The 23,195-nt window shown below is 42.3% G+C and overlaps 1 protein-coding gene across 1 annotated transcript in view; it reads left to right on the top strand.

Moving 5' to 3' along the window:
* The first annotated feature begins 21,977 nt into the window (after nucleotides 1–21,977).
* FGF2 (fibroblast growth factor 2) overlaps nucleotides 21,978–23,195 on the top strand; it is a 28,747-nt gene continuing 27,529 nt past the window's right edge. The window contains exon 1 of the mRNA XM_086612132.1: nucleotides 21,978–22,164. Within this exon, the coding sequence (XP_086468258.1) occupies nucleotides 21,978–22,164 (187 nt within the window). The remainder of the gene's footprint in view (nucleotides 22,165–23,195) is intronic.

A 23,195-nucleotide genomic window follows, 5' to 3' on the forward strand; every position in this document is an offset into this window, starting at 1 on the left:
TAAACCTTGACAATGAACACAGTAGCTCTTTTTTGGCATATAGGGTGAAGAGTAAACCACAGCAGTTACAGTGTGCCAAGTAGAACTACTAGTAGTCATACAACATACAGTGTGAACTCAGTAGAGCAGAACGGTTACTCTACATACAAATTGGCATGCTGGCAGGATAGAATGAATGTCTTCTTTTTAAATACTCTGGAAATGAAATGAGACTGCAGTCTATGTGGGGGATTTTGTGTTGCACTAATTATTTTTGAAATTCTGTATAATCTGCAATCGCTTACTTTGCATGTGATCTCTTTATTAATGGCTTTAATATTAATCTTCAGTGTCAGATCTCTCTGTTTATTTGTCTTGGTCTGACAAAAACGTAAGAATTTGCCTCTTGTCATGTTTCCTGTATTGCTGATGTGATGCAGTGGTGGGTCAGGCATTTTTTACATCAATGGTTTTAATGTTGCAAGCAGAAAATTAACAGACTTTATTGCTGCAGGTTTGAGGAAAATCCGTACTACTTCTGTTTGGTTTCATTGATTTTTTTTGTTGTTGTCATTGTTTGGTTTTTTTTGTTGTGTTTTTTTAAGTGGAAACTTAAATTGCTTTTTTACAATTATGCTTTCATCTATGTCTGGCTCTTCCCCTGCTCTGTTTGCTCTTGAGTCCCCAAAATTAGCAAGAGTAATGTTCCAGTTTGCAGTGCAGTAGGAAAGAATAACTTGACTTTTTAAAATGTAATAAACAGTGCAAGACCTGGAACAAGTACAAAACCTTCAGACAAGGTGAAAGCCCCCAGAAGAATACCTCTATTCAAAATGTCTGTGGATGTCTGCAAATACTGCCAGGAGCTTAAGTCTTGTCCTTTTCCTTTCCAAACATGTGTATTAGGTTTTTCTTTAAAAATACATACTGTATCCTTGAACTCTTCCATGCTTCTAGTCAAAGAAGGTAGTATTTTCTTTAGACTAGTTGATTCATACATAAAATAAAATCTGTGAGACATTATTTTGGTCTTGGTAATTTCCCTCTTGTGATACTGGATGGAAAACAGTCTTTCTGAAATATTCAAGCTTTGAAAAACAGCACGTTTCTAGCTATTGAGAGCTTTTACTGTAGGCAGTAAAAATAAAGTGCTCTTAATTATGCTTCCTTTAGAGTAGATTCATACCCTATTTTGCTTTCCTTGTTTGCAAATTCATTGCTTTCAGCAGGAACCCTAAATAGATGAAAACCTACCTGCTTTACTTTAAATATTTATCTGAAACTCCTCCCAGATTTCCAAAGGAGAAAATATACTAAAACTTACCTGGCTCAACATCTCAGGAATTTCACTGGGTTTAAATGCGTTTGTAACTGAACTGACATAGCTTTGTTCAAAATGTCACTTACCCTCCAGGACCTGCACGTGTCTTCTCCTCGTACGCTCCATGTCGTGCTGAGTTTCTCTGGTGGGTGGGTTGTTGTCCCCAGGAGGCTGGTTGTGAGCCCACCACGATGGCTCTGTTCCTCCGAGCAGCCTTGCAGGCCAGGATCTGGCCCCGTAAGGGACCTCATTCAGCAAAATATTCTGTACTGTGGCATTAATAATAATCAGATAAATAGTCTGATCAACTATCAGGCTCTATGTCTCTCTCTTTGAGACGTGCAGCAACGTGGGACTGCCCTCCCCCATGCACACAGCCGTTTTAAACTCATGTTTTTAAGCCCACCTGCACTGCTCTGCCGATGCATCATCATAAAGACAGAACCACGGCAAATCTGTCGAGGTGACTTTACTGTTCACCCCTCTTCTTTCACTGCACTTTATTTCTCCATCGTGTGTTGTGTTTTGCTTTGTTTTGTGTCTAAATGGCACTATTTATAATCTTCCTTTCTCTTGTTCTTTGTGCAACAAAATACCTACTTTACAGACAGATCAAAAAGGTTTTATTTCGTGTAGGAAGCTCAGCTACAGACTTATCTTTCCATAATGCCTGTAGGTTAAATTAATGCACATAAAACTCTTATATCACACAATCTGTTCTGTACCTACGTCCCTAAATGCACATGGCACAATTTACATAATATGCATAGCAGATCATAGTGATTTCTTCCTTCAGTATGAGCTTTGTTGTTCTTTTGGGATCAAATATGACGGAGTGAGAGACTGTCTGTTGTTTAATGTGTCATCTGTTCCACCTGGGTGACACCCATCTGTTTGAACGTCACCAGCAGAGGCTAATTTTGTAGCTGTGCAGTTGCCAGCAGCCTAAGAAGGATTCTTTGTGGCATTTATGTGCTCCTTTTTGTACGCCTTGAAATCACTGCTGATTACAGCCTGAGTTTCTCTTTGCGGTCTGTTGAGAACAATAGCAAAAGTCTCAGTGGAAGTTAACTTACTGGGAAGGAGTCACAAGTGGTACAGAATTTATTCTTGGATTGCTTTACTGTGTCACCATCTTTTATTAGCTGATAATTTCATGTTCATTAACGACAAGACAGTCAAACAAAGCGTATCTTCCACAGTAGAGGTTGTCTCTACATGAAGAGCTTTTCATACTAAAAATCTAAGCAAGCGAGAATTCTTCCTAGGCCTCCAAAATGCGCATGAAAGGAAGGGATTAATAAAAAGATGATGGCCTCGTCATCTGATCTAGCCTCTTAAATCCTCTTGGAAGTGTCAGCTCCAGAAGTTCTTCCAACTTATTTTCTTACAATCCCCTCTATATTCTGCTTCTAACAAAGTCCTGTGAGAATGACTGCAACAGCTCAGAAAATGAACTCAGTTTTGAATCACATTTGAAATTGGCAGGAAAGTGAGGGACTTAAAGCCAAACCCCACAACATTGTCAAATATGAAATATTTGGGATCAAGATCCCAGTGTTGCTTCTGAGAAGAACTAGGGCTACTTGTGACTTGCTGCAATCAATCAGGACTTTCCAGTCCTGTAAAAAAAGTGTCACTGAAAATGAAGTTAATGTCAGACCAAGTCACTGTGTGGCCCTGTCCGGAGGACAGTACTAGCAGTGGATGGGACTATCTCCCTGACGTTATCTAGAGTAATATATAAGCCAAGCTGTAGAATATCATGAGTCAATTGCTTGTGGTTTTGCTTTGGTTTTTAGTTAAGTGGATTACCAGAGATGAGTTATGGTTGATATTTGGGATACCAGTGGGAACCATGTGACCTTCTCAAAATACTGCATTGCCTATGGGGACTCCAGTGTACCCTACAGGGAACTGCCTATAGGCTGTGTAGTCACAGAAGGAACTACTCTGGGGAAGGATGTATTGTCATTCTTCCATTTCAGGAAGAAAATCTCCATTCCTGCTTTTCTAGTTTTCCGGCATTACCTATCTTTTGTTAACCAAGTAAGCCCACACCCCATGCCTTGCCTCGAGGTAGGTCTTTAGAGATTTGTTACTTCATTATAATAAGGGATGTCTGCTCATTCCCTTACAGGTATGTCTAAGGCAGCAAAGATCTGCTGCACTACAGAAGACTAACAATAAATGGCAATTGCTTATGGGAGGTTTTGTAGTCGTTGCAATTACAACAGCTGATCCAAAAAGGCCAATGGGATACTGGCATGTATCAAGAATAGTGTGACCAGCAGGAACAGGGAAGTGATCCTGCACCTGTACTCGGCACTGGTGAGGCCACACCTGGAATATTGTGTCCAGCTTTGGGCCCCTCGCTTTAAGAGAGATATTGAGCTCCTGGAGCGGGTCCAGAGAAGGGCGACTAAACTGGTCAAGGGGCTGGAAAATAAAACTTATGAGGAGCGGCTGAGGGAGTTGGGGCTGTTTAGCCTGGAGAAGAGGAGGCTGAGGGGAGACCTGATTGCAGCCTACAAATACTTGGGAAGGGATGGTGGGCAGGTAGGGGAAGGGCTCTTTACATTAGTGATGGGTGATAGGACAAGAGGAAATGGGTATGAGCTTAGTCAGGGGAGGTACAGGTTGGATGTTAGAAAGTATTTCTTCTCTGAAAGGGTCGTCAGCCACTGGAATAGGCTGCCCAGGGAGGTGGTTGAGTCCCCATCCCTGAATGTGTTTAAGAATAGGGTGGATGAACTACTTAGGGATATGGTTTAATGGGAGATTAGGGACAGTTGGACTGGATGATCTATAAGGTCTTTTCCAACCTAGAAATCTATGAAATCTCCTACTGTTACATCAGACATAATTCTGAAGGTGTTACGTAATTTTAATACTTCAAACTGTACTTAGAGATTGATATGATATGTATGTTGTAGACTTTGCATTAATCTGAAGCAACTCAGTTCCACAAGAAATTCTGGAGAAAAGTAACCACTTGAAACCTAAAACTGTTCCACTGTTCTTATTGCTTTTTCCTTTAATTTTAAAATCTTGCAATTAATATTAAAAAAAAAAAAAAAAGGCAAATACAGACCATCTGTGAAACACAAAGAAATTGTTAAAAGCTGCATCCATGAGGACCTCTGGGCAGGGCGCCATAGCACAACCAAGCATTGAGCCAACACGATATAATTATAAATTAAACATCTTTAAATAAAGCAAATTCCAAGTTCAAAATAAAATAAAAATCCATCACTTCTGCTTATTTCTTTGTGGTAGAGGATCTTATTAATCTTAGTATTAGAAATTACCATTTATCCTTCTGCATACTGTTTGTGGTGTCCGCATGCTCTCTGCAAGTGGGGTTTCCTGGAGGAGGCACCTCATCAGGCATTGCTCAAGTCTGTATTTCAGTCAAAGAGACTGAATTCAGAAGGATTTAGAGCAAGTCTGGAGCTTGCTGAGTTTTTTAGACATAATACATGATGGCATGTAATGATACTTTCCATTTATGTCATAAATAAATGTGCCTCCTGTTCTGGAAAATTATATATTCAGTTCATATCAACTGGATTTATTTAAATCAAGGGTCAATGACAATGATATGTTGAGACATAATCTTTTTACACTTAAACTAGGTCACAGTTTCTAATATTTTCTCATTTCCTGTAGGTTTTTCAGTAACATACCTTCTATCGAACTTTTATCTAAAGGGACATTTTGCATTTAATGTTAGACAGAACCCTTAAGCCAAACTGGATCTGATGACTCTTGGGACATGCTTGAGGTAAATACTCTTTCAGCAGAGTCATATAAGTATTTGTAATAACAATTTATGTTATCGTTTACTGCTGTATTTCCAGGAGGAGCAAGAGTAACAAATGGAAACTTTAATTACTGAAAAAGAAAAGCAAGAGAAAGAAGTTAAATCTTGTAAATAAATGAAATGGATGCTGACACAATGTTTAAAATGATTGCTGAACATTTTCTTTCATGTAAAACAGATTTATTTTTTCATTTTCTACACACGCCCCTATCTTTCACAGAATAATTTTACCTTCAGTTTTAGAGGTTAGATATGTATGTTAAATAAATCTGTCTTCTTCATCAAAACCAGAAGTATTCATTAGCATCGAAGATGACTATAATAAAACAAAACTCTCCAGAATAAAATTTCTTCATGTAGGTCAGGTCAATCATGAGACTGAATAAACAGATTAGTTTATCATGGAGGTTCAAAATAGCTGCAAGAGAATGGTTTGACCAGTCAGGTACAAAATAGCACACCAAACATTACACAGTTTTTGGAACCTTCGTCATCTAAAAAAAAAAAATTCTCTCCCTCATATAGATAATCCTAAATGTATAATCAGTTACTAAGAGGTTTTGAGTAGGAAAAAATGAATTTTGTGCTTTGAGGAGGAGCATAAATCAATGGGTTTTAAGGGAAGGCTCATCAGGTGAGTTTTCTATGGACATTCCAAGTTAAAAAAGGTGTTGGTGGTAAACACAAGTACTGTAACAAATACAAAATTTCAAAGCTTTTGTGCTTGCTGATTAGATGTTTTGGTTTTCCCCTGTGATGTCATTATAGAAATAGAGACCATGTATTTCATTGTGAATTTCTGTACTTGGTTTTGTAACTTTTTAAGGGGATATGATTTAATTTCAGGATTCTGTCTGATGTGTGTTGTAAGCTTTACTTTGTTAGTAACAGCTTTTGTTTGTGATTCTAAGTCAATTAGCTGAAATTTCTTCTGTTTTGTGATGAGTAGAAAATCTTTCTTCCTCTTTCCTTCCTATTTTTTAAAAATCTGCAGTATTCATAACAGCTTATTTTACTGCTCACTCTCCTAGGAAGAATGAGAAATCAGAGCTCTGAAATGAAAGTAATTTAAAAATAATAACAGAAAAGTATTGTAGTGCAGTGACAAAGGTCGTATTTTGTGATCTGCTGAATATGTAGTTCTGAAGCACTGAACAGGTGGAATTCTTGGTCCTGTTTCAAGGTGGTGTAAGCATACCACCAGTGTATTTCTTTACTAGAAAGGTTGACTGAGGAAATCATAGGTATTATTTATATCCAGTCTGTTCATCTCCATACTCTCCTCCCACTTCTCAGCCTTTCCTTTGTTCCCTAGGTGTGTTAAATCAGCAAGCCTTAGCACTGCTGTCATCTGATCTGTGCTTTCTGGCTCTTTACTATCTGAAAAACTATTCTCTGGACAAACTGGATTCTGGAGTAAGTCTTCTTGTGTGCCTCATGGGATAACATGAAGAGCAGCAACCAGCCCAGAGCTGTTGTGCTTAGTCAACTTAAAATGACAGCTGCTGTTAATAACAATTAGAACTTGTTAACACCAATTGCACTGGTGATTCTTATGAAATAAATGCCTGCTGGTTCCCTGGTTACTGAACTGAAGTAACGTATAGGCTATCGAGCAGCCAACAACAGCAGTGACTGGAGAAAGACTATGAATCCTACTAACTTCCTCCACGTTCAGTTCTTCAGAGACTGTTTATTGAGATTTTTCACTCTCCAGTGAATAAGAAATGCTGAGTAAAAGGATATTACATAAATTGGCTGACATTTGCAGTGAACTAGCTAATTCTCGTTGCCTTGTGTGTGCAGTGGCTGTGTGTGTATGCGCACATGTGCCTGGTATTGTCAATGAGCTCCCGACCCACTCCCCTCTGCTCCCAGCAGGTTGTTGCGAGACTGAATTTTGGGGGTTACGTAAGAGAGAGTCCAGGAAAACACGCCGAGCTATTTGAAATTTACCCTTGGCACTAACCTCTTTCCTCCATTGCATCATAAATTTAAAAAAATTTTTGTTTTGTGGAGTGCTGGGTTGTGTCTCATCTGAAAAAATGATGCCTGTCTGTCTTGGGGAGGGAATTGGGTGTACCAGAAGGCTTTTGCTTGCTTCTGCTTTCCATGGGCTGTGGCTGCTCTAGTCCCTGGAGTCAAAAATTTATTTTTTCCATCACGCTTGGGAGTTGAAGATTTACAAGGGTGATAGAAGATTGAAGATTTACAAGGGTGATACAACGTCTCCATCCGTGGAGACGTTCAAGGCCAGGTTGGATGAGGCCCTGAGCAACCTGATCTAGTTGGAGATATCCCTGTTCCTTGCAGGGGGGTTGGACTAGATGACCTTTGAAGGTCCCTTCCAGCCCTAACCATTCTATGATTCTATGATAGTGCACCCAAGAGAGATTTTAAAAAAAAAAAAAAGTTGTTAGGGTTGTATCTTTACTCTAACCTATAGAGTCGTACAATTGCCATGCAAATGGCAGCTGCATCCTGAGAAAGGTTTAGCAACAGGTAGTATGTCTAAGAACAGTTATACAGTTATTCTTTTCTTCTTTCTGACAAATATTTGCCTTGAAAAGTAATGTTGTGAGAATATACTTTATGGTCAGTGATGATGGAGTCAATTCTACTGAGAATAGATTAATATTAAAATCATAAAGCATCTGTTCCAGTGAGAAAGCACATCTCATGCATTTCAACATGAACATCGTTTGTTTACCGTGTGTAACCCTTCTCTGAGTTGTGCTCATCCTGAATGCTGTTTTATATTCCTACATACTTGTAAGGATTGTTTTTCAACAAATTTTGATCAGTCTGTCTTAAAACACCAGAAACACACTATAGTAGAATTTTCTTATAGTAGCCTGGAACTGTACAGTGTTTCTTTATTGCACATGATTTTTCTCTTGCGGCCGAGAACTTCAATCCTGATTCCACTGAAGTTTCATAGAAAAGGTCTTACTGATATTTGTGTTTTCTTTTACAGGCAGTTGCAATCAGACATCTGTACCCTACCTCTGCTTTGTAATGTATTGAAGATAATGCTTTTAAAAGTAGGGAAATTCTGAACCATTCTGAACTTGATCTTCTGGAGGTTGAAGTCAATGACGGTTTCCTTAACTACAACAGAGCAGGAATTACAGCTAAATTACTCCCAATACCACATATGCTAAGATCAATAGATCAAATTCAGACATGAGGTAAGCAAATGCAACTCCTTTGTTTATACTCATTTGTACCACATCTGCATTCTGGCCAATTCCATCTAGTCTACTAAGCTAATTGCATACAGTTTGTTCCTGTCTTTTCATCTCATGGCTTACAGCATAATTTGCCTTTCTTGCATGTAACCACCCTGGAAAAAAGCTTTATGTCTGAGAGGTAATGTAATTGTGTTTTCAATTATCCCACATGGAAGTAAGCCAAACATCATAACATATGCTGATTTTTTTTAAGACAGTACAGAAAGTTGACATAAAGAGACAGAAATAAAAATAGTTAGAGACAGTTCAGTGCTGATCTATTTTGTATGTGAATGGAAGAACAAAGGTAGCCTGCTTTACTAATTTTAACAACCAAAACTATTCACCTCTGTCACCTCCTAACACGTGATACAGTAACAAGCATATTGCAGCTTTTTTCCTAGACCACTAGGAATTTGGTGTGTGTTGGCCACGTGCAGCCAAAATGTGTTTGTTCACCCCTCCATAAAATTTTTTCCTCTTTTCAGAAAGATTACTTCCATCTGCTAGGTACCATTGCTTAAAAAATAACTGGATAAAGCTACAAATTAGGCTGACTGTTTTGGTTTTTTCTTAAACACAAATCACTTCATCAGTATTTCTGTCAGTCTTTACTCATTTGTCCTTACTGCATGTCCTAGAACCAAGCGTTTTCACATATGTGATGTGTAGGACCAGGACTTACAGTGAGAAGTGACTAGGAACTCAGATGTCTTAAAACCAATGGCTACCACGATCAATTGAAAGAGTCCAATAGATTTTTAAGGGATTTGGATCAAGGTCTGAATTGACTCCAGTTTTAGAGTGCTGAGATGATTTATTGGTGCTTAACATGGAGAGCATGGGAGATAATGTCTGGGAATCAGCTGTTTGAAAATGGCAGGCAAAATGGAGATACTCTAAAATACTAATTTCTCTAGAAAGTTATGCTCAGGGTATTGAAAGTGAGAGTATAAGGAAGAATGACAGAAAAGGTTTAATTTGAAGAGGCTTGTCATCAAGCTAACAATTTCAATGAAGTTAATTTAATTGCACTCATTCCCTAATCTTGAAAAAGGCTCCCAAATAGGTCCAATTGACTCATGAAAACACTAATTGTGTGTGTCTGCCAGTCATGCCACACTGGCTGGGCTGCATTAAACACGGAGTCAAGTTAGTTGAAAATCATAGTTCAACTCATTTTTTAATAACATCATTGATTTTGTTAGATGATTAACTTAACTTTGTGTTTTTTATAGGCTCTGGAGAGAACATGCATTGGCAGTTACTCATTCCATGCACTGCATTTTCCACTTCTTCCCATATATACTTCTTCCTGCTCTCCTACCCCTATTTCCTCAGAGTTTTGTTATGATACCTGTAACTGTCTCTGCTGTTTGCCCTTATGGACCATGACTTCTAGAAACCAGGCAACAAAAGCACACACTATCAGGTGCAGCAAAACAGGGTTGGCTCTAGTGCTTGCAGAAATAGCATAAGGAAAAGCTCTTTTCTGGCTTTCCTAACCAAATGTCTTTGGGCTGTACTCAGCAGGTTTGCCAGCCCTCCACCACGCCCCCCCTCCCCCCTCCATTTTCACTGTCTAATGCAGTAGAAAGCTTAGTTTTCCCCTTCTGGTGACTGGTGGGATGAGAAGACAGACTGCATTCCTCCTCCCTCAGAATTTCTGAGTCTTTTGTTTGCTAAAGATTGCAGTTCTCTGCTGCTCCGTTCTGTTCTCCATTTCCCAGCCACAGCTGGGGAAAGTACTTATGCTCATCTGTGTCTCTGTGGTGAAACTAGCCACTAGGAAAAGAAAAATGTTCCCTAAAAATAATTATGCTCAATAATAAATTTGTACATGAGATCGTATACTTAATCTGAAAATAAGTATCAGAGTTCTTTATGTTTTGTTTTGTTTTTTTAAAAAAAAGTCCAAAAAGTAGCAGGTGGTATATAAGGAAGAAAGGAGAACCATTGCTTAACAACCAATAATGCCTTTTAGGCTACTTGCTACCACTGTGAAAAGGAGGTCAGAATAAGTAATTGTCCTTGAAAGTCATCTCCACAGATATCCTTTATAAAAATGAAGTAGTTGATATGGCATTGGTGTCATCTTGCAGTATCTGTAATGGCAGGGATTGTGACAGGGCATTATTTAGTGAAAACACGTATTACAGGAATTCTGTTCAGCACAAGCTGAAGTAAATTGATATAGAGCCATAAAGGCTCTTGTGTACTTGGGAATGCGCAAGTGCCATAGGTAAAAATATTGCTGTACCTTCATGTAAAGGTCATCTGTATCCACTAAAAATAATATCTAGAGATGACTGCCAAAGCAGTCAGTGGAGAGGTGCTATTTGAGGAGTGTGAGTAAAAAGCAATGTTTTCATAAATTCCAACCAAACCAGTCAGGTAGCCTGGGGATATATCTTGTGCACTGTATATATCCTGTTCTTTCCGCACACGGCTCTGCAGAAAGACTTTTGTAGACTTGCTAACTATGCATTTAGCCTTTTCCTTTGCATGGTAGACCGCTGCCTTCCCTGCTTTGAGGAACAACATTGTAGTAGCTTCAGAGAGGCCGGGGAAGACAATGGGTTTACTCCTGTGGGAAGTCAAAACGGAAAAGGAATGATTTCATCACTTGCTCCTTATTTGTATTCAAATCATCCCAGACCAAATTTTCTTATGTCAGTAAAAATGAGAAAGGATGTTGGCTCTGAGATTTTAGAGTGCTACTTAATACCGTCGCAGTTTGGCTAGCAAACTCTAGTCTGTGAAGCCACCACCCTCCTAGTTCTTGTCTGGACAGAGTTTTCCCTCGTTGTTCTTCCTTAGGAAGAGCCGACCCCCAGCAGCTGACACCCACAAGCGCACGCTCTGGCAGACTGAAGCTCCTCAAGGGATCCATTTCGTCTGCACAGCTGAATACGGAGTGTGGCTGTTTTGTACAAAGCTCACCCTATGACAGATTACATCTTCCTTTCTCCGGGCCCACACAGATGGTGCGAGTGACTAACTGATGCCTCGATTTTGCACAGCCTACACACTGATGTCATAAGAAAAGGCTAATACCTCCGAGGTGAGTGTCCTTATTTGTTTGTATTCCAACAACAGTGGGAAGTGCAACAATGGGGAAGAAACTAATAAAAGAAAAGCCCAATTTCGTATTAGGAGCAACTGACATAAAATGTGATGTGTAACCCAGTGAAAGGCATCATCAATATTAATTTGATCTTTTTAAAATAAATGAATCATTAGATGACAAAGCCCATAAATTGATTCATAAACTGCTGTCATTTCAATATGAAAACTCTGGGATTATTCTGTCTGAAAAATTGCAATTCGATTATGAGTGGAAATAACAGCTAAAATCCAGCATTCATCTTGGCCAGGATGCCCAGTGAATTTTGCAAAAATAGACTTCTCAGCACCCAGTTATATGCATCCTTCATGGCTGCAATTGGACAAGGCAGAGGTCAGTATAATATATGCACACAAATATCTGCACTAGAAATGTGAGCTGGCCTCCTTGATTTCATTTAGTTCATTAATATCATTAATTGCAATGAATTTGACTTGCTGGTCTTTGAGGGAAAGGATTTTATCATTATTTGCTTGCTGAGTTTTTTGTTGTTTCTACAAGTCACTTGTTGACTTCAGTGAAACGACTCAAGGTGTGTGATTAGTCAGAATGAAAGCCCTTAATGTTTATGACAATAAAGTTAACCACATATGTTTTTGTTATTTTTCCCCGCAGTGAAGCACTCCTAGGTGATGTAAGAGTTTGTGATTGGTCACAGTTGCTGAGGTCATCTATGCAACAGTATCTTCTTTAAAGAAGAATGAAGAGTTTCGTAATGAGAGTTTTATGGTAAGAGTTGTATGAGTTTTAAAAATTGTTTCAGTTTTTCAATTTTCTTGTCAGAAAGGAAGTCATGTGAGCTTGAAATGGATCAGTTAAAATTTTGTCTAGTTCCACAAAATTTTAGAGGAATCCTTGTGACTGATTTTCTTACGACCATTAAACTTATTCAGATGCTTCAGAACTGCCTCTGTTTAAAACTTCTATACCGAAGAGTTGGAGAATAGTTGAAAAGGAGGTACCAAGCAGGTCAAAACAGCCTCCCTTTTCCTCTGCTCTCCTCCTTCGTGCTCTGGGGACAGCAGGGCCCAAAGCAATGTGACAGTGTTGGGTCCCCTGGGCTGGTCTGTGCTGGGAAGCAAGGGCTGAGGGGTGGCCTGAGGAGCAGGGCTCCGAGCAGAGCTGGCTGGAGGTCATCCAGCATTACCTGTCGTACACAGGCAGCTGTGCCAGCGTGATGGTGATGGGCAATCCAATGGGACTGGAGGCTACTGCCCTGCAAGGAGAGTGAAATGGGGAGCTGGGAACTACTGTGAAGAGGGAAAGTGCTAGGGGAAGGGAAAATGAAAAAGTCTGTGGAAAAGCTAAGCTACAGGGTTGGCTGGGGAATGAGAACACGGGCTTTGAACTTCAAGAAAGGAGGCAGGGATTAAGAAGTGGGGAAAGGAAATCCAGCTATGGAGCACATGGCTAGGAGCCATAGCGAGATACAAAGGAAAAGTAGTTCAGAGGACAGAGCTTGGCATGTGGAGCTGAGGAAAGATTTAGAAACAGGCTAGAAACCTGCGCCTGACAGCAGGGGAAGGGAAGGGAACAGGGTGGGGACAAAGGCTGAGGAGCCCAGACAGGCTGGGGGTGGAGGGTGGGGCAGACGGGAGAAAGGAAGATGAGTCTGTGCCTATTTCAGTGTCCTCCTGGTTTTCATTCCTGGGTCTGGGGAGGATTACACAGCCTTTCCCTTGGTCTGCTGTCAGAAGACTGTGAAATCCACTGATAACATGCATACATTGACCCTTACTGCTGCCGCCCAGCACTGGGGGACAATCTTTTACTGTTAATGTCATGGAGTAATTGTGGCCTGTGGCAAGGTACTGAGTCCAGCTGTTATCTCCATTATCAGCTGATAGCCCCCTTAGGGTATCAGTAGAGAATTTGTAAGTTTTAGATCAGGGCAGACTAACAACAGTAACAACCCCTAAGGCTTCAGAGCAAACGTTCAGACTGGTAATGGCATCTGTTACTCTTGCTTTTCACCCTTAAGTCTCTGTTGCTTGGAGTTTGCACCTTCAGCATTTTCTTTAAGGTACAGCTAGCTCTTCCTGCATGTTGTTGTAACGTTACAGAGGTCTGTAGAGGAGATTTTCCAAATGCCATCTGAAGTATGAAATGGCTGGAATTAATGGCTGGAATTCATGGCTGCAATTGAACAAGGCAGAGGTCAGTAGCTGGCTGCACTAACGTCAGAGCAAACATCCTCTTTCGCATTCACTGGTGGTTCTTTGACCAGGCAGTACAGTTTCTACAGGAAAAACAACATGCAAGCAGTAGAGTATGAGCAAGTCCTCCTACCACTTTCTGGATTATCTGCTGTCATGTCTGTAAGCAGTGATATCTTTACACAGATATTTGATAGGAGTGAAAAAGCAAAATCCGTTCGCACATCAATTTACTGTCACTGGGATAAGGTCTCTATAGCAACATAGGAACCCTTTTCGCTCTTCAGGTTGCTTGCAAAGACGAGCATATTCTCACAGAATTTTCGCCAAGTGCTGGGTGGTAGATTGCATTTGATAAAACTGACTACAAAGGGTGTAACAAAGTAGTTTATGCAGGCATTCGTCCTCTAATTTTTCCTGAGGGAAAAATGAACGTAAACTAAATAGTGATTCTCATGTAATTAGTATTGCTTTTGCATTGAAAAAGATCACGAGCAACTTAACCTCCCAGATTCTTGGAAGCTAATTATGCAGGTCAGGTTTGGGATAATAGCCTGGACAGTGTTGGGAAAGTCATTTTTTGGCAGAGGACAAATTCTATTTTGGCATGTGGACAGCAGATTAGCTTTTTAAACTACCGCGAAGAAATGCGCTGAGCATCTCTCCAAGAAACAAACAAGATTTCACAAGAGCCAGTTGGCTTAAGTTGCACTTACAGTACTGGTAACTTCAGCTATTGTAGGAGGTGTGGGTTTGTGTGTGGTAATGGTGAACTTAGAGACATATAGGAATGATTTCATAGCTGAGAACGGGGAGAACTGCAGAAGGTGTTTCACCTAGAGCTAGTCGTTGCACAGATGGATGCATTGGGGTGTGGTGGAGCAATAGTAACTATATCCACCCCAGCACTAACTGCTGCCTCAAACTCATTTGGGATAGTTCTCCCTCCCTAGAACTAAAAGCTAATACAGAGGAGGGATTCCATAATTTATTTGCACTTCTAATAGCATTCCAGAGCCTGTCTCTCCTCAAGTATTAGCGTGCTGATATCCTGAACAATAACCTGTATTTGTAAGAGGTTTAATGTGTTGACTGTCCTACTGGAATTCTGTTTGTGTTCTGCATGTGATGCTTGGTCTGTGACCTGCTGCTACACGGCCTATGCTCTGGGGAGCCCTTCAGTGGGGCCTAGGTTTGGGGATCCATGGAAACCGTCCTGAAACAAAGAGAAAACAAATGGGAGAGTTGTTGTGACATTCCTTCTGGAATACTATCAGTACAGATTGTTACCAAGAGAGAGGGTTTTGGTTTTGTTTTTTCATTCTTGCTATTTTCTACCTACCAGCTAATATATTCTACAGAAATAATGCAGAGCAAGATCTCGGTTGAGCAACTGGTAGAAACTAAATCCATGATATAGTAACGTGTTTTTTTTTTCTTTGTAATGTTTCGCTGATCTCATCTCTCCTTGCCCTTAAATGTGAAATGATGAAAGCTGCATGATGTGGTAACTCCTTTTTCCTTGGGAATAGTCTGTCTTTGCTATATTCCTCCAGGAGGTTAGTTTGGCCTTGTACTATAACGTACCAATGAACGGAAAGAGTATTTTCCTCACCTCCACCTATGTTTTAATTCCCAGCTGCAGTCCTGTGAATAATTTAGCATTCTCCAAATTAGCCAATATGGAAGTTATTAATCTTGTGATAAGACAAGAACTTAATTTAAAAGAGGATAAAGAGTCTGCAACGAATCTTCCACTATTTCCTAATCACTTGTTAGGCAGCATAACACAGTGAGAGAGACAGTTTTTGACCCAGAATGCTTTGTAGTTGATGTGGAAATGTTTAGGGTGAAAAATGTTAGAATTGTTTCAAATAGACTTGTTGCATCCAGCTCTGGGTGGCCCTGCTTGAGCAGGGAGGTGGACCAGATGATCTCCAGAGGTGCCTTCCAACCTCAGCTATTCCGTGTTTATGTGAAGATCTGCTTCTTAAATGTTCGTATGTGCTCTGTTCAAATGGATTAATGGCATTCTTAAATGACAACAACAACAAAGACATTGGCTACATTTTTGCATCTGCCTCACAGGCACTGATTTTCCCCCTCTCCTATAGGGAAAAAGATCTCCCTATAATCTCTTAATGTCTATCCAAGCATTTCCAGTGCAAGAGCAACTGCTTTACCCTGTAGTGATATAATGAAACTGAAACGTGTCTTGGGTCACAAGCAGGGGATACGTTACTTTGAGCCAACTGACAGGACTCCGGACTTAACAGAAAGGAATCTTTAAACTGCCTTGATGCAGAGCCCATGCTGGGGCAGCTCAGCCACTGCTGTCCTGGAGATGGGAAGGCCAGCTGGACCACTGACCTTTCAGCCACCACCTTTCCAGTGGCATGGAATCAGGAGAGATAAATACCTAAATCATGATCTTACGGTTATAATGCAATGCTGCGAGAAAGAGCTGTGGGTTTATGATTGTTCCCACTAAGCGATCTCTTACCTTAATAAATTTGGATTTATTTGAAATCCAGTATTAACTCAAATTCTTTGAGTTCATGATGTTTGATTTCAGAGTATTTTTAAAGCTGTCTTTTTTCATGAATATTATTGATCTTTATATTGACATTGTTTATTAGCCTGGAGTAATTTTGCTAATTTATATGTGGATATATAATGTGGATACAGAGAGAGTGTGTGTGTATGTGTTTGTATATACATTAGAGAGAGGGAAAGTGGTGGTTTTGCTAATTCTGAACTCTAACCTCCATAAATATTTGTGCTTAGAATGCTATTTCTTGTTTCTTATAAGTTGAGGTCACTACTATATCTCTTGTATCTGCAACAGCTGTCACTGCTTCTAGACGGTTCAGTCCTTTTTCCAAGTGCAATCATTTTGGACCGTAACAAATTTGATTTACTTCCAATTTAAGCCTCACTGGACTGTTAGTTCTCTTATCTTCAGCCATCCTGGGCTGTTACGTTTCCAACATCAACCATTTGTAAAGACAACCCAAAACAAAGTTTTGGCATCTGTGGTCATATTCAGATTAAGCATATAATCAGAAAATTTGCTTTAGAAAGACATAAACAAGTGTCCACTGGTGCTTTACAGGAATCAAGTACTCAACTGGAATGGAGACTATGAGAGGTTTATAATAGGGAGGAGATTTTTTTTCTATTGTTGATGTGATTTCTTTGTACCAGAAAAAAAGATGAAGAGGGAAGAAATAAGCTTTTGCTTAAAAAAAAAAAAAGAAATACTGATAAAGTGTCACAAAGTCATCAGAAAGATAAATGAAAAGCTGAATTTCTGTTACAGACTTTTTTAAAAAAGTGGCCGTGCAAGAAGACTTTCTCAGGCACTTAATAATATGCATATACTTAAAATATACATTTTTTTTCTCATAAACTGCAGTTACAAAAGTAGGCGAGCGAAAAATGAGGCTGCTTTCTCTAGTAATTGATATTTAAAAGAAAAATTCAGTCTGTTATAGACAGATTTGTGGCTGTATGCTTCCATCATACAAGGCAGCTGAAGCACACATTTAAGCTCCTCAGTGAGCACATGAATATTAACCCAGAGTATAAAGATCAGCTGTTGATGGTGAAAGAACTAAGGATTCTGGGGAATTAATTGCTACTGAATTCTTAAACTCATGCTCAGACTTTGAACGAAAGAAATATATTTAAAGTTAAGCTGTTAATTTTTTTCCAAAAGTGCATTATGCCAAACAAATAATTCACTAAAACATGAAGACACTTGCCTGTCCAGATGCCTGCCTGAACTGCCTGCACAGAAGCCGTTCTCTCACATGATGGTTGTCTTCCACTTGAAGGGAGCACTGCGGTGGATTTACTCAAATGCCATCTACATCACGCATATTTTGTGATTTATTTTTCTAAGCTGGGAGAGATATCTGGAGCAGAGAGTTGTAACATTCAGAAAGTCAGAAGAAAAAGAGAGAGAGAGAGAGAGAATGCTCTTTCTCCTTTCTGATCCTAGCACAATTCTGTTTTTCCCAAAGTTGCCTTCCCCTCACTTTGCAAGCCCCTCTTCCCGCAGGGTTATTTGGAGGCAGAAACAGCCTTCCTCAATGCTAAGGATTAACCAAGACTGAATCAAAGAACCGCAGCCCGCTGTCAGAGAAGCCTAGCTACATCTTGGCTGTGTGTACGTGTTCTTATCACTGCATTCTTGAGATTCAGGAGAGGGTGTGCGTAACACTGATGTGTATTGATGGTTGGAGAGCATGAGGCTTGCCCTAACTGAGGCACTGCTCACGGCCAGGCAACATGGAGGCTATTCCCTGCTCCGACCGAGACCCGGCACTTCCCAGTGGGGTGTGACCGGCTGTCTGGCAGCTCCCACGTTCCTGTAAACCAAGGGCCAGCCCGTGGATTAGCGTAAATGCTGAAGTCAAAGACGCTTACAGAAGATTTGGCCGCAAGTGTTGAACTCTGTGGAGGACGTTACCGTTGACAAGTGAATGATGTCTGAGAATTTGGTGGGAGGCATTCAGCATCAGTACGTGCTGGTGAAGTGAGAGGAGTGTTTTTTCCACAGCTAACAGAGTGCTAGACAACACAGGAAAAACTTCAAAAGAGACACAGCTTATCCATCTCTTTTTGGCTAATCGTTACTTGTATGTGCACGAAAGAGAGGGACTGGGAAGCCAAGAAACCCAGAGAATCAAGAAGTGCTGTGATGGACTGGAGGCTTGGGGCTGATGTTACATTTCTAATAGTTGGAAGCATTTCCTGCTGCCGTGTTGATACAAACCACCTGCTGATATATCTTAATGATGAGAAGATGGATGAGCCGAGGTGTTCCTGTATGTGTTTGCTTTCCAAAAGTAAAGGCTTTTTTGTTTTGTTTTAGTTTTATAGTAAATCAGGTCTTCTGCAGATTAATTTAGCATGCTATTCAAACACTGTCTTCATGATACCTATGTGACCAAACACACTGTGGAGACGTAGTCCTAGCAGACTGTCAAGGACATATGGTTGAAGTCCCTCTAAACGCAGCTTCCGTGAAAGGGGAATGAAGTTTTCTGGGGTTGTTGTATGGCAAGATTTGTAGTAGTAACTGCTGGAAAGTCTGGGAAAGTTGTAGGCTGGATTCTTGCACTTTGGGTTAAAAATTAAAAACTGATGGAATTTGTTACTTCTAATTTGAAATATCTCAAAAATTACTCTTGCATTTTTCATTTTTTTTCTGTTACCAGGCTAACAATATAATTTAGGTTTGGTTTTGTGGTGTTTGTTTGTTTTTTTTCCTTTTCCCCAGATATTCTGAGTACAATACTACTGAGAGTCTCTAGAAATTGAAGCATTATGTATTGAGTGAGGGCAATGTTTGGACATACAGATGGTCTGCAGTGATCTGCCATTGGAACGAGATGCCTGTCTTGTTTCTGAAGTGCTTTGTGTTCAGTATGACGCCTAAGTACGAGAGCAGCACTGGATAAAACAGGTTTTCCTCTCAAAAAGGTAAGCTATTCCTGCAAGGAGCAGGGAGTTGGACTCGATGATCCTTATGGATCCTTTCCAAATCAAGATATTCTGTGATTCTATTAAAAAAATCTATCTGGTTCCAAATCAATGCAAGACAAACACAAAGAGGTAGGTAATTTAGATAAATGGAACAGGTTAGAGAATGGGTCTCTTAAGATTTATCTTTGAAGGAGAAGGAAGGTAGGGTTTATGGCATTTTAGCATGGAGTATGTTTTAATCAGGCCAAGAGAAGGCTTATGAAGGGGTTGGAGGCAGGGATAATTAACGGTTTGGGTGGAGGGGAAGTAGGTGTATGGGTGTAATTGTGCGCAATATATGTGTTGAGGAAGGGTGGTGGTAGGGAATAACATGGTCAAGGCCACAAGAAAGGAAAATGCTACTGCCAAAATTGCTTTAGTCAATGTTGAGAGGAATATTAATGACCATATCAAGAGGTTGGAGTGCAGAAGAAAGTAGAATGGAGAAAACACAAACTGGTTATGTTTTCCATTTGAAGAAGTGAAAGGAAAATACATTTAAAAGAAATAACGCAAATTGGCAGATCTTTAGGTGAGTGTAGATAGGGAGTATGACCTTCCATTTTAGCTCTGTTGTCTTTTATTTGTAGGCCCCACAGGTACAAGTCGCAATGACAAGCTTCTAAAGAGCTCTCAAGCCGCATGATGTAACTGGCAGCCACTTAGAGGTGGACAAATTTTTAAAAGGACCGCGTGATAAGGGCTGATGACCTGACCCACCCCACCACCACTGGGCTGGGCCACATCATGGGGGCCAGGGCTCAGAAGTATCAGGGCCCTGTCCTGTGAAACATGGCGTTTAACCTGCTGGCATCTGGGTGGCAGGGCTTCCAGCAGGCCAATGCTGCGCTCCTGCAGGGTGCTCCTACCCTGCCAGCCATGTGTCTTTTCCCAGAAGATGGGACCTTTACAATGCTGAAATGTGACTTCCCAGGGCAGTGCTCAGGATGTCATATGAGAGCGCTATGAACAGCCTGCTGTGTGTGCAGGGAAAGACAGAGTTACGGAAACGGTTGAGTGAAACTATGGATGTTTAATCTTGAGAAAAGGTTTTTGGTTCTTGTCTTCCAAAACCAACTTATTACAGATTTAAGAATGATGTTTTCACCCCTTCTTTTCATCTTTCTGAACCTATCTACATCAACCTTCCAAGAAAAAGGCAAGGACTTTGGAAGACTGTCTAGTGCAAGGACACAAAATGCCCAGAACGCAGCTTCTGTTGCAGAAGAAGAGCAAGAGGAAACGAGAAACGAGGAGGGTCTTTGCTGTTGGTTGTGACTGTCCAAAACTCTCAGGTACAGTGGGAACAGTGGAATTTCCAGGAGAAATAGCAGAAAGTGTTGTTAAGTGGATGAGCAGCAAGAAGCTGGAGAATATAAGCCGGGAGGGGGGGGGGGGGGGAGTCGTTGTGCTCATAAGCGATGAGGCTGAAATCTCCACGCGTGGAGAATGGTGGCAAGCGCATGCCATTCAGCCGTGCTGCCTGCACCTGCCCAGGGCCGGCTGGGTCAGGCCGTGCCCTGTGCTCCCTCTGCTGTGATTAACCCTCTGGAGCGAGGGTGTGGGAAGCCGTGTAATTGTCACCGATTCTGGTAAAGAATTGCGATTCATGGCTTGCGAGAGGTCAGAGCTGGGAAGGGAAGTTGACGGGCAACAAAATTCCTTTACATATGTGGCAGCAAAAAGAATATTAAAAATTGTGTGTGCTGGACAGCGTGTCTGCTTTGATGTTTGTTCCTTTGTGCAAGTTGCTGTATGTTGGCTCTGCGAAATAAGCCCAGTGTTAGCTGTACTGGTTGGGATTGTCCAGGGCTGCTTGTGCTGCTTTCGAAGTCAGAGAGCTTCCCGTGGTACAGGTGTGAACAGCCTGCCGCTAGACAGGAGATTTGGGGCAGAAAGCGTGGATTTGGAAACAAACATCTTCATCTTGTTTTGTTGTCAGCCTCAAGCACAAAATGTATTTGATGGGTCCGTACGCTTTATAAACTATGTATGCATTTGGTTTAGAAACACTGGTAGTGTTTTTAGAAGGCTAGTGCCAGAATTTTCATGTGCTGCCTTCTGTAGACACCAGTTGATCAGTTTGCTACTGATGAATGGGAACGGAACTAGTTTTTCTTCGGTAAATGGACAGAGTGAAATGGTTGCCACGTGGATTTTAACAGGTCAACTCGTTTCATTATATTGTGATTCGAACCGTTTAATTCGATACAGAAGCCGCAGAACTTCCTCTGGTTTGAAAGAACTCTCCAGTTATTTTATTCATAAAGCCAGAAGAGAAGATGTCCGACCTTGAATCTGGCACGTTTGTTGGATCCCGTTCCCAGCGCTGCCGGAACGACCGGCGGCGGGAGCCGGTCTCACGGAACGAAGCCCCGCGATTCAGGCCGGGGTTTGCCCCGCTCCGCTCCCGGGACAGCCGGGGAAGCAAACGCCGCTCCGCGACCGCCTTCCCGGCCCGCTGCCCCGCCGGCAGGGAGCGGCCCCCGGCGCGGAGCGGGGGCGGTCGGAGGCGGGGCGGCGGCGGGGGCAGCCCGGTGCCGCCGGGGGGGAGCCTGTCCCCGGCGTGCTCGTCTCTCGCTCCCCGCCCTCCTCCGCCGGCCGGCAGCGCCGTTGCGCAGCTCCCGCGGACGGGACGGGCCGGGACCCTCGGGCGCGCCGGGCAGCGGGGCCGGTCGGGCAGGGCTTGGGGCGGGCGGCGGCGAGGCTGGACGGCCGCGGCAGGGGGCGAGGCCGCCCGGGGCTGGCGGCGGGGGGCGGCGGGGGCCCGGGGCGGCGGAGCGCCGCCGGGGCCCGGCGCATGGCGGCGGCGGCTGCGGGGAGCATCACCACGCTGCCGGCGCTGCCCGACGATGGGGGCAGCGGCGCCTTTCCCCCCGGGCACTTCAAGGACCCCAAGCGGCTCTACTGCAAGAACGGCGGCTTCTTCCTGCGCATCAACCCCGACGGCAGGGTGGACGGCGTCCGGGAGAAGAGCGACCCGCATAGTGAGTGTCCCGCCGCGCCGGGGCCGGGGCCGGGCGGGCGGTCGGTCCCTCCGCCCGGGGCAGCGGGGCTCCCGAGAGGGGTGGGCGCCTCGGCGGCCGTCCCGCCCCGCTGAAGCATCGGCAGCGAGCTTTGCTTGGGAAACGTGTGTAAATACGCGCACACGCTCGCGTATGAGTAAAGGTGCCTACGTGCGGGCGTGTGGTTTATTCGTATGCGGGTATTGCAGCTGGTGGCTCCAGACCGCGCCCGGCTTCTCACAGCCGGGTACCACATCGGCAGCGGTGGGATGTCCCGGTGCAAGCTCTTGTTGGCATCCCCTCATTCAACCTCCTGCGGTACAGAGCTTGTCAGACGCACCGAGGTTTGCTTACGTGCTTGAAGGTGTCTGAATTTGTTTGCGTGGCTCTTAAATGGGTGTAATGGCACTTGACTGCTCTACACAGCAGTGGTAAATGAGTTAGTTGCACAAAGGTAGAAAGAAGGTGGTGTGTTTCTTTTTTCTGATGTGGGTAAGTCCTCATGAATAGAAGTACTCTTAGCGTACAAGTACTCTTAGGAACAGAGATGTAAATCTGTTCAAGAGGCAGGGTTTGTAACAAAGTACGGTGAAAACACCCTTTTGGCTTAAAACGTTGCCTGTTGTGATTTTTTTTTTAAAAAAAAAAACACAACAAACTTAATTAAGGACGGATAGAATACAGCTAAAACGTAACCTATGGATTCCAGCAGAAGCAGTTTGTTCCCTGGAACCTTATCTTTTGAGGGAGGAAGAGGCTCCTGAGCTGGCTGCACAGCCCGCGGTTGAGTGGTTAGCGCGATCTGAGGATCCGTGACCCAAGCGCGCTCTGCTGTCTGCGGTGCCAGGTGCCTGCTCTCCGACAGGCAGTCTCGCAGGGAGCGTGGGCCAGGTTGCTTTACAAATGCAGGCTGTTCTGTATCCCAAGAACAAAATGCCTTTTTGCAGACCTCAGAACATTTTAAAAGTATTCAGTATGGAGTTTTTGCGGATGTAGCGGCAAGTTTTTGAAAT

The sequence above is a fragment of the Tauraco erythrolophus genome, chromosome 5, assembly GCF_009769465.1.
Source record: "Tauraco erythrolophus isolate bTauEry1 chromosome 5, bTauEry1.pri, whole genome shotgun sequence".
In the NCBI taxonomy this organism is placed as follows: domain Eukaryota; kingdom Metazoa; phylum Chordata; class Aves; order Musophagiformes; family Musophagidae; genus Tauraco; species Tauraco erythrolophus.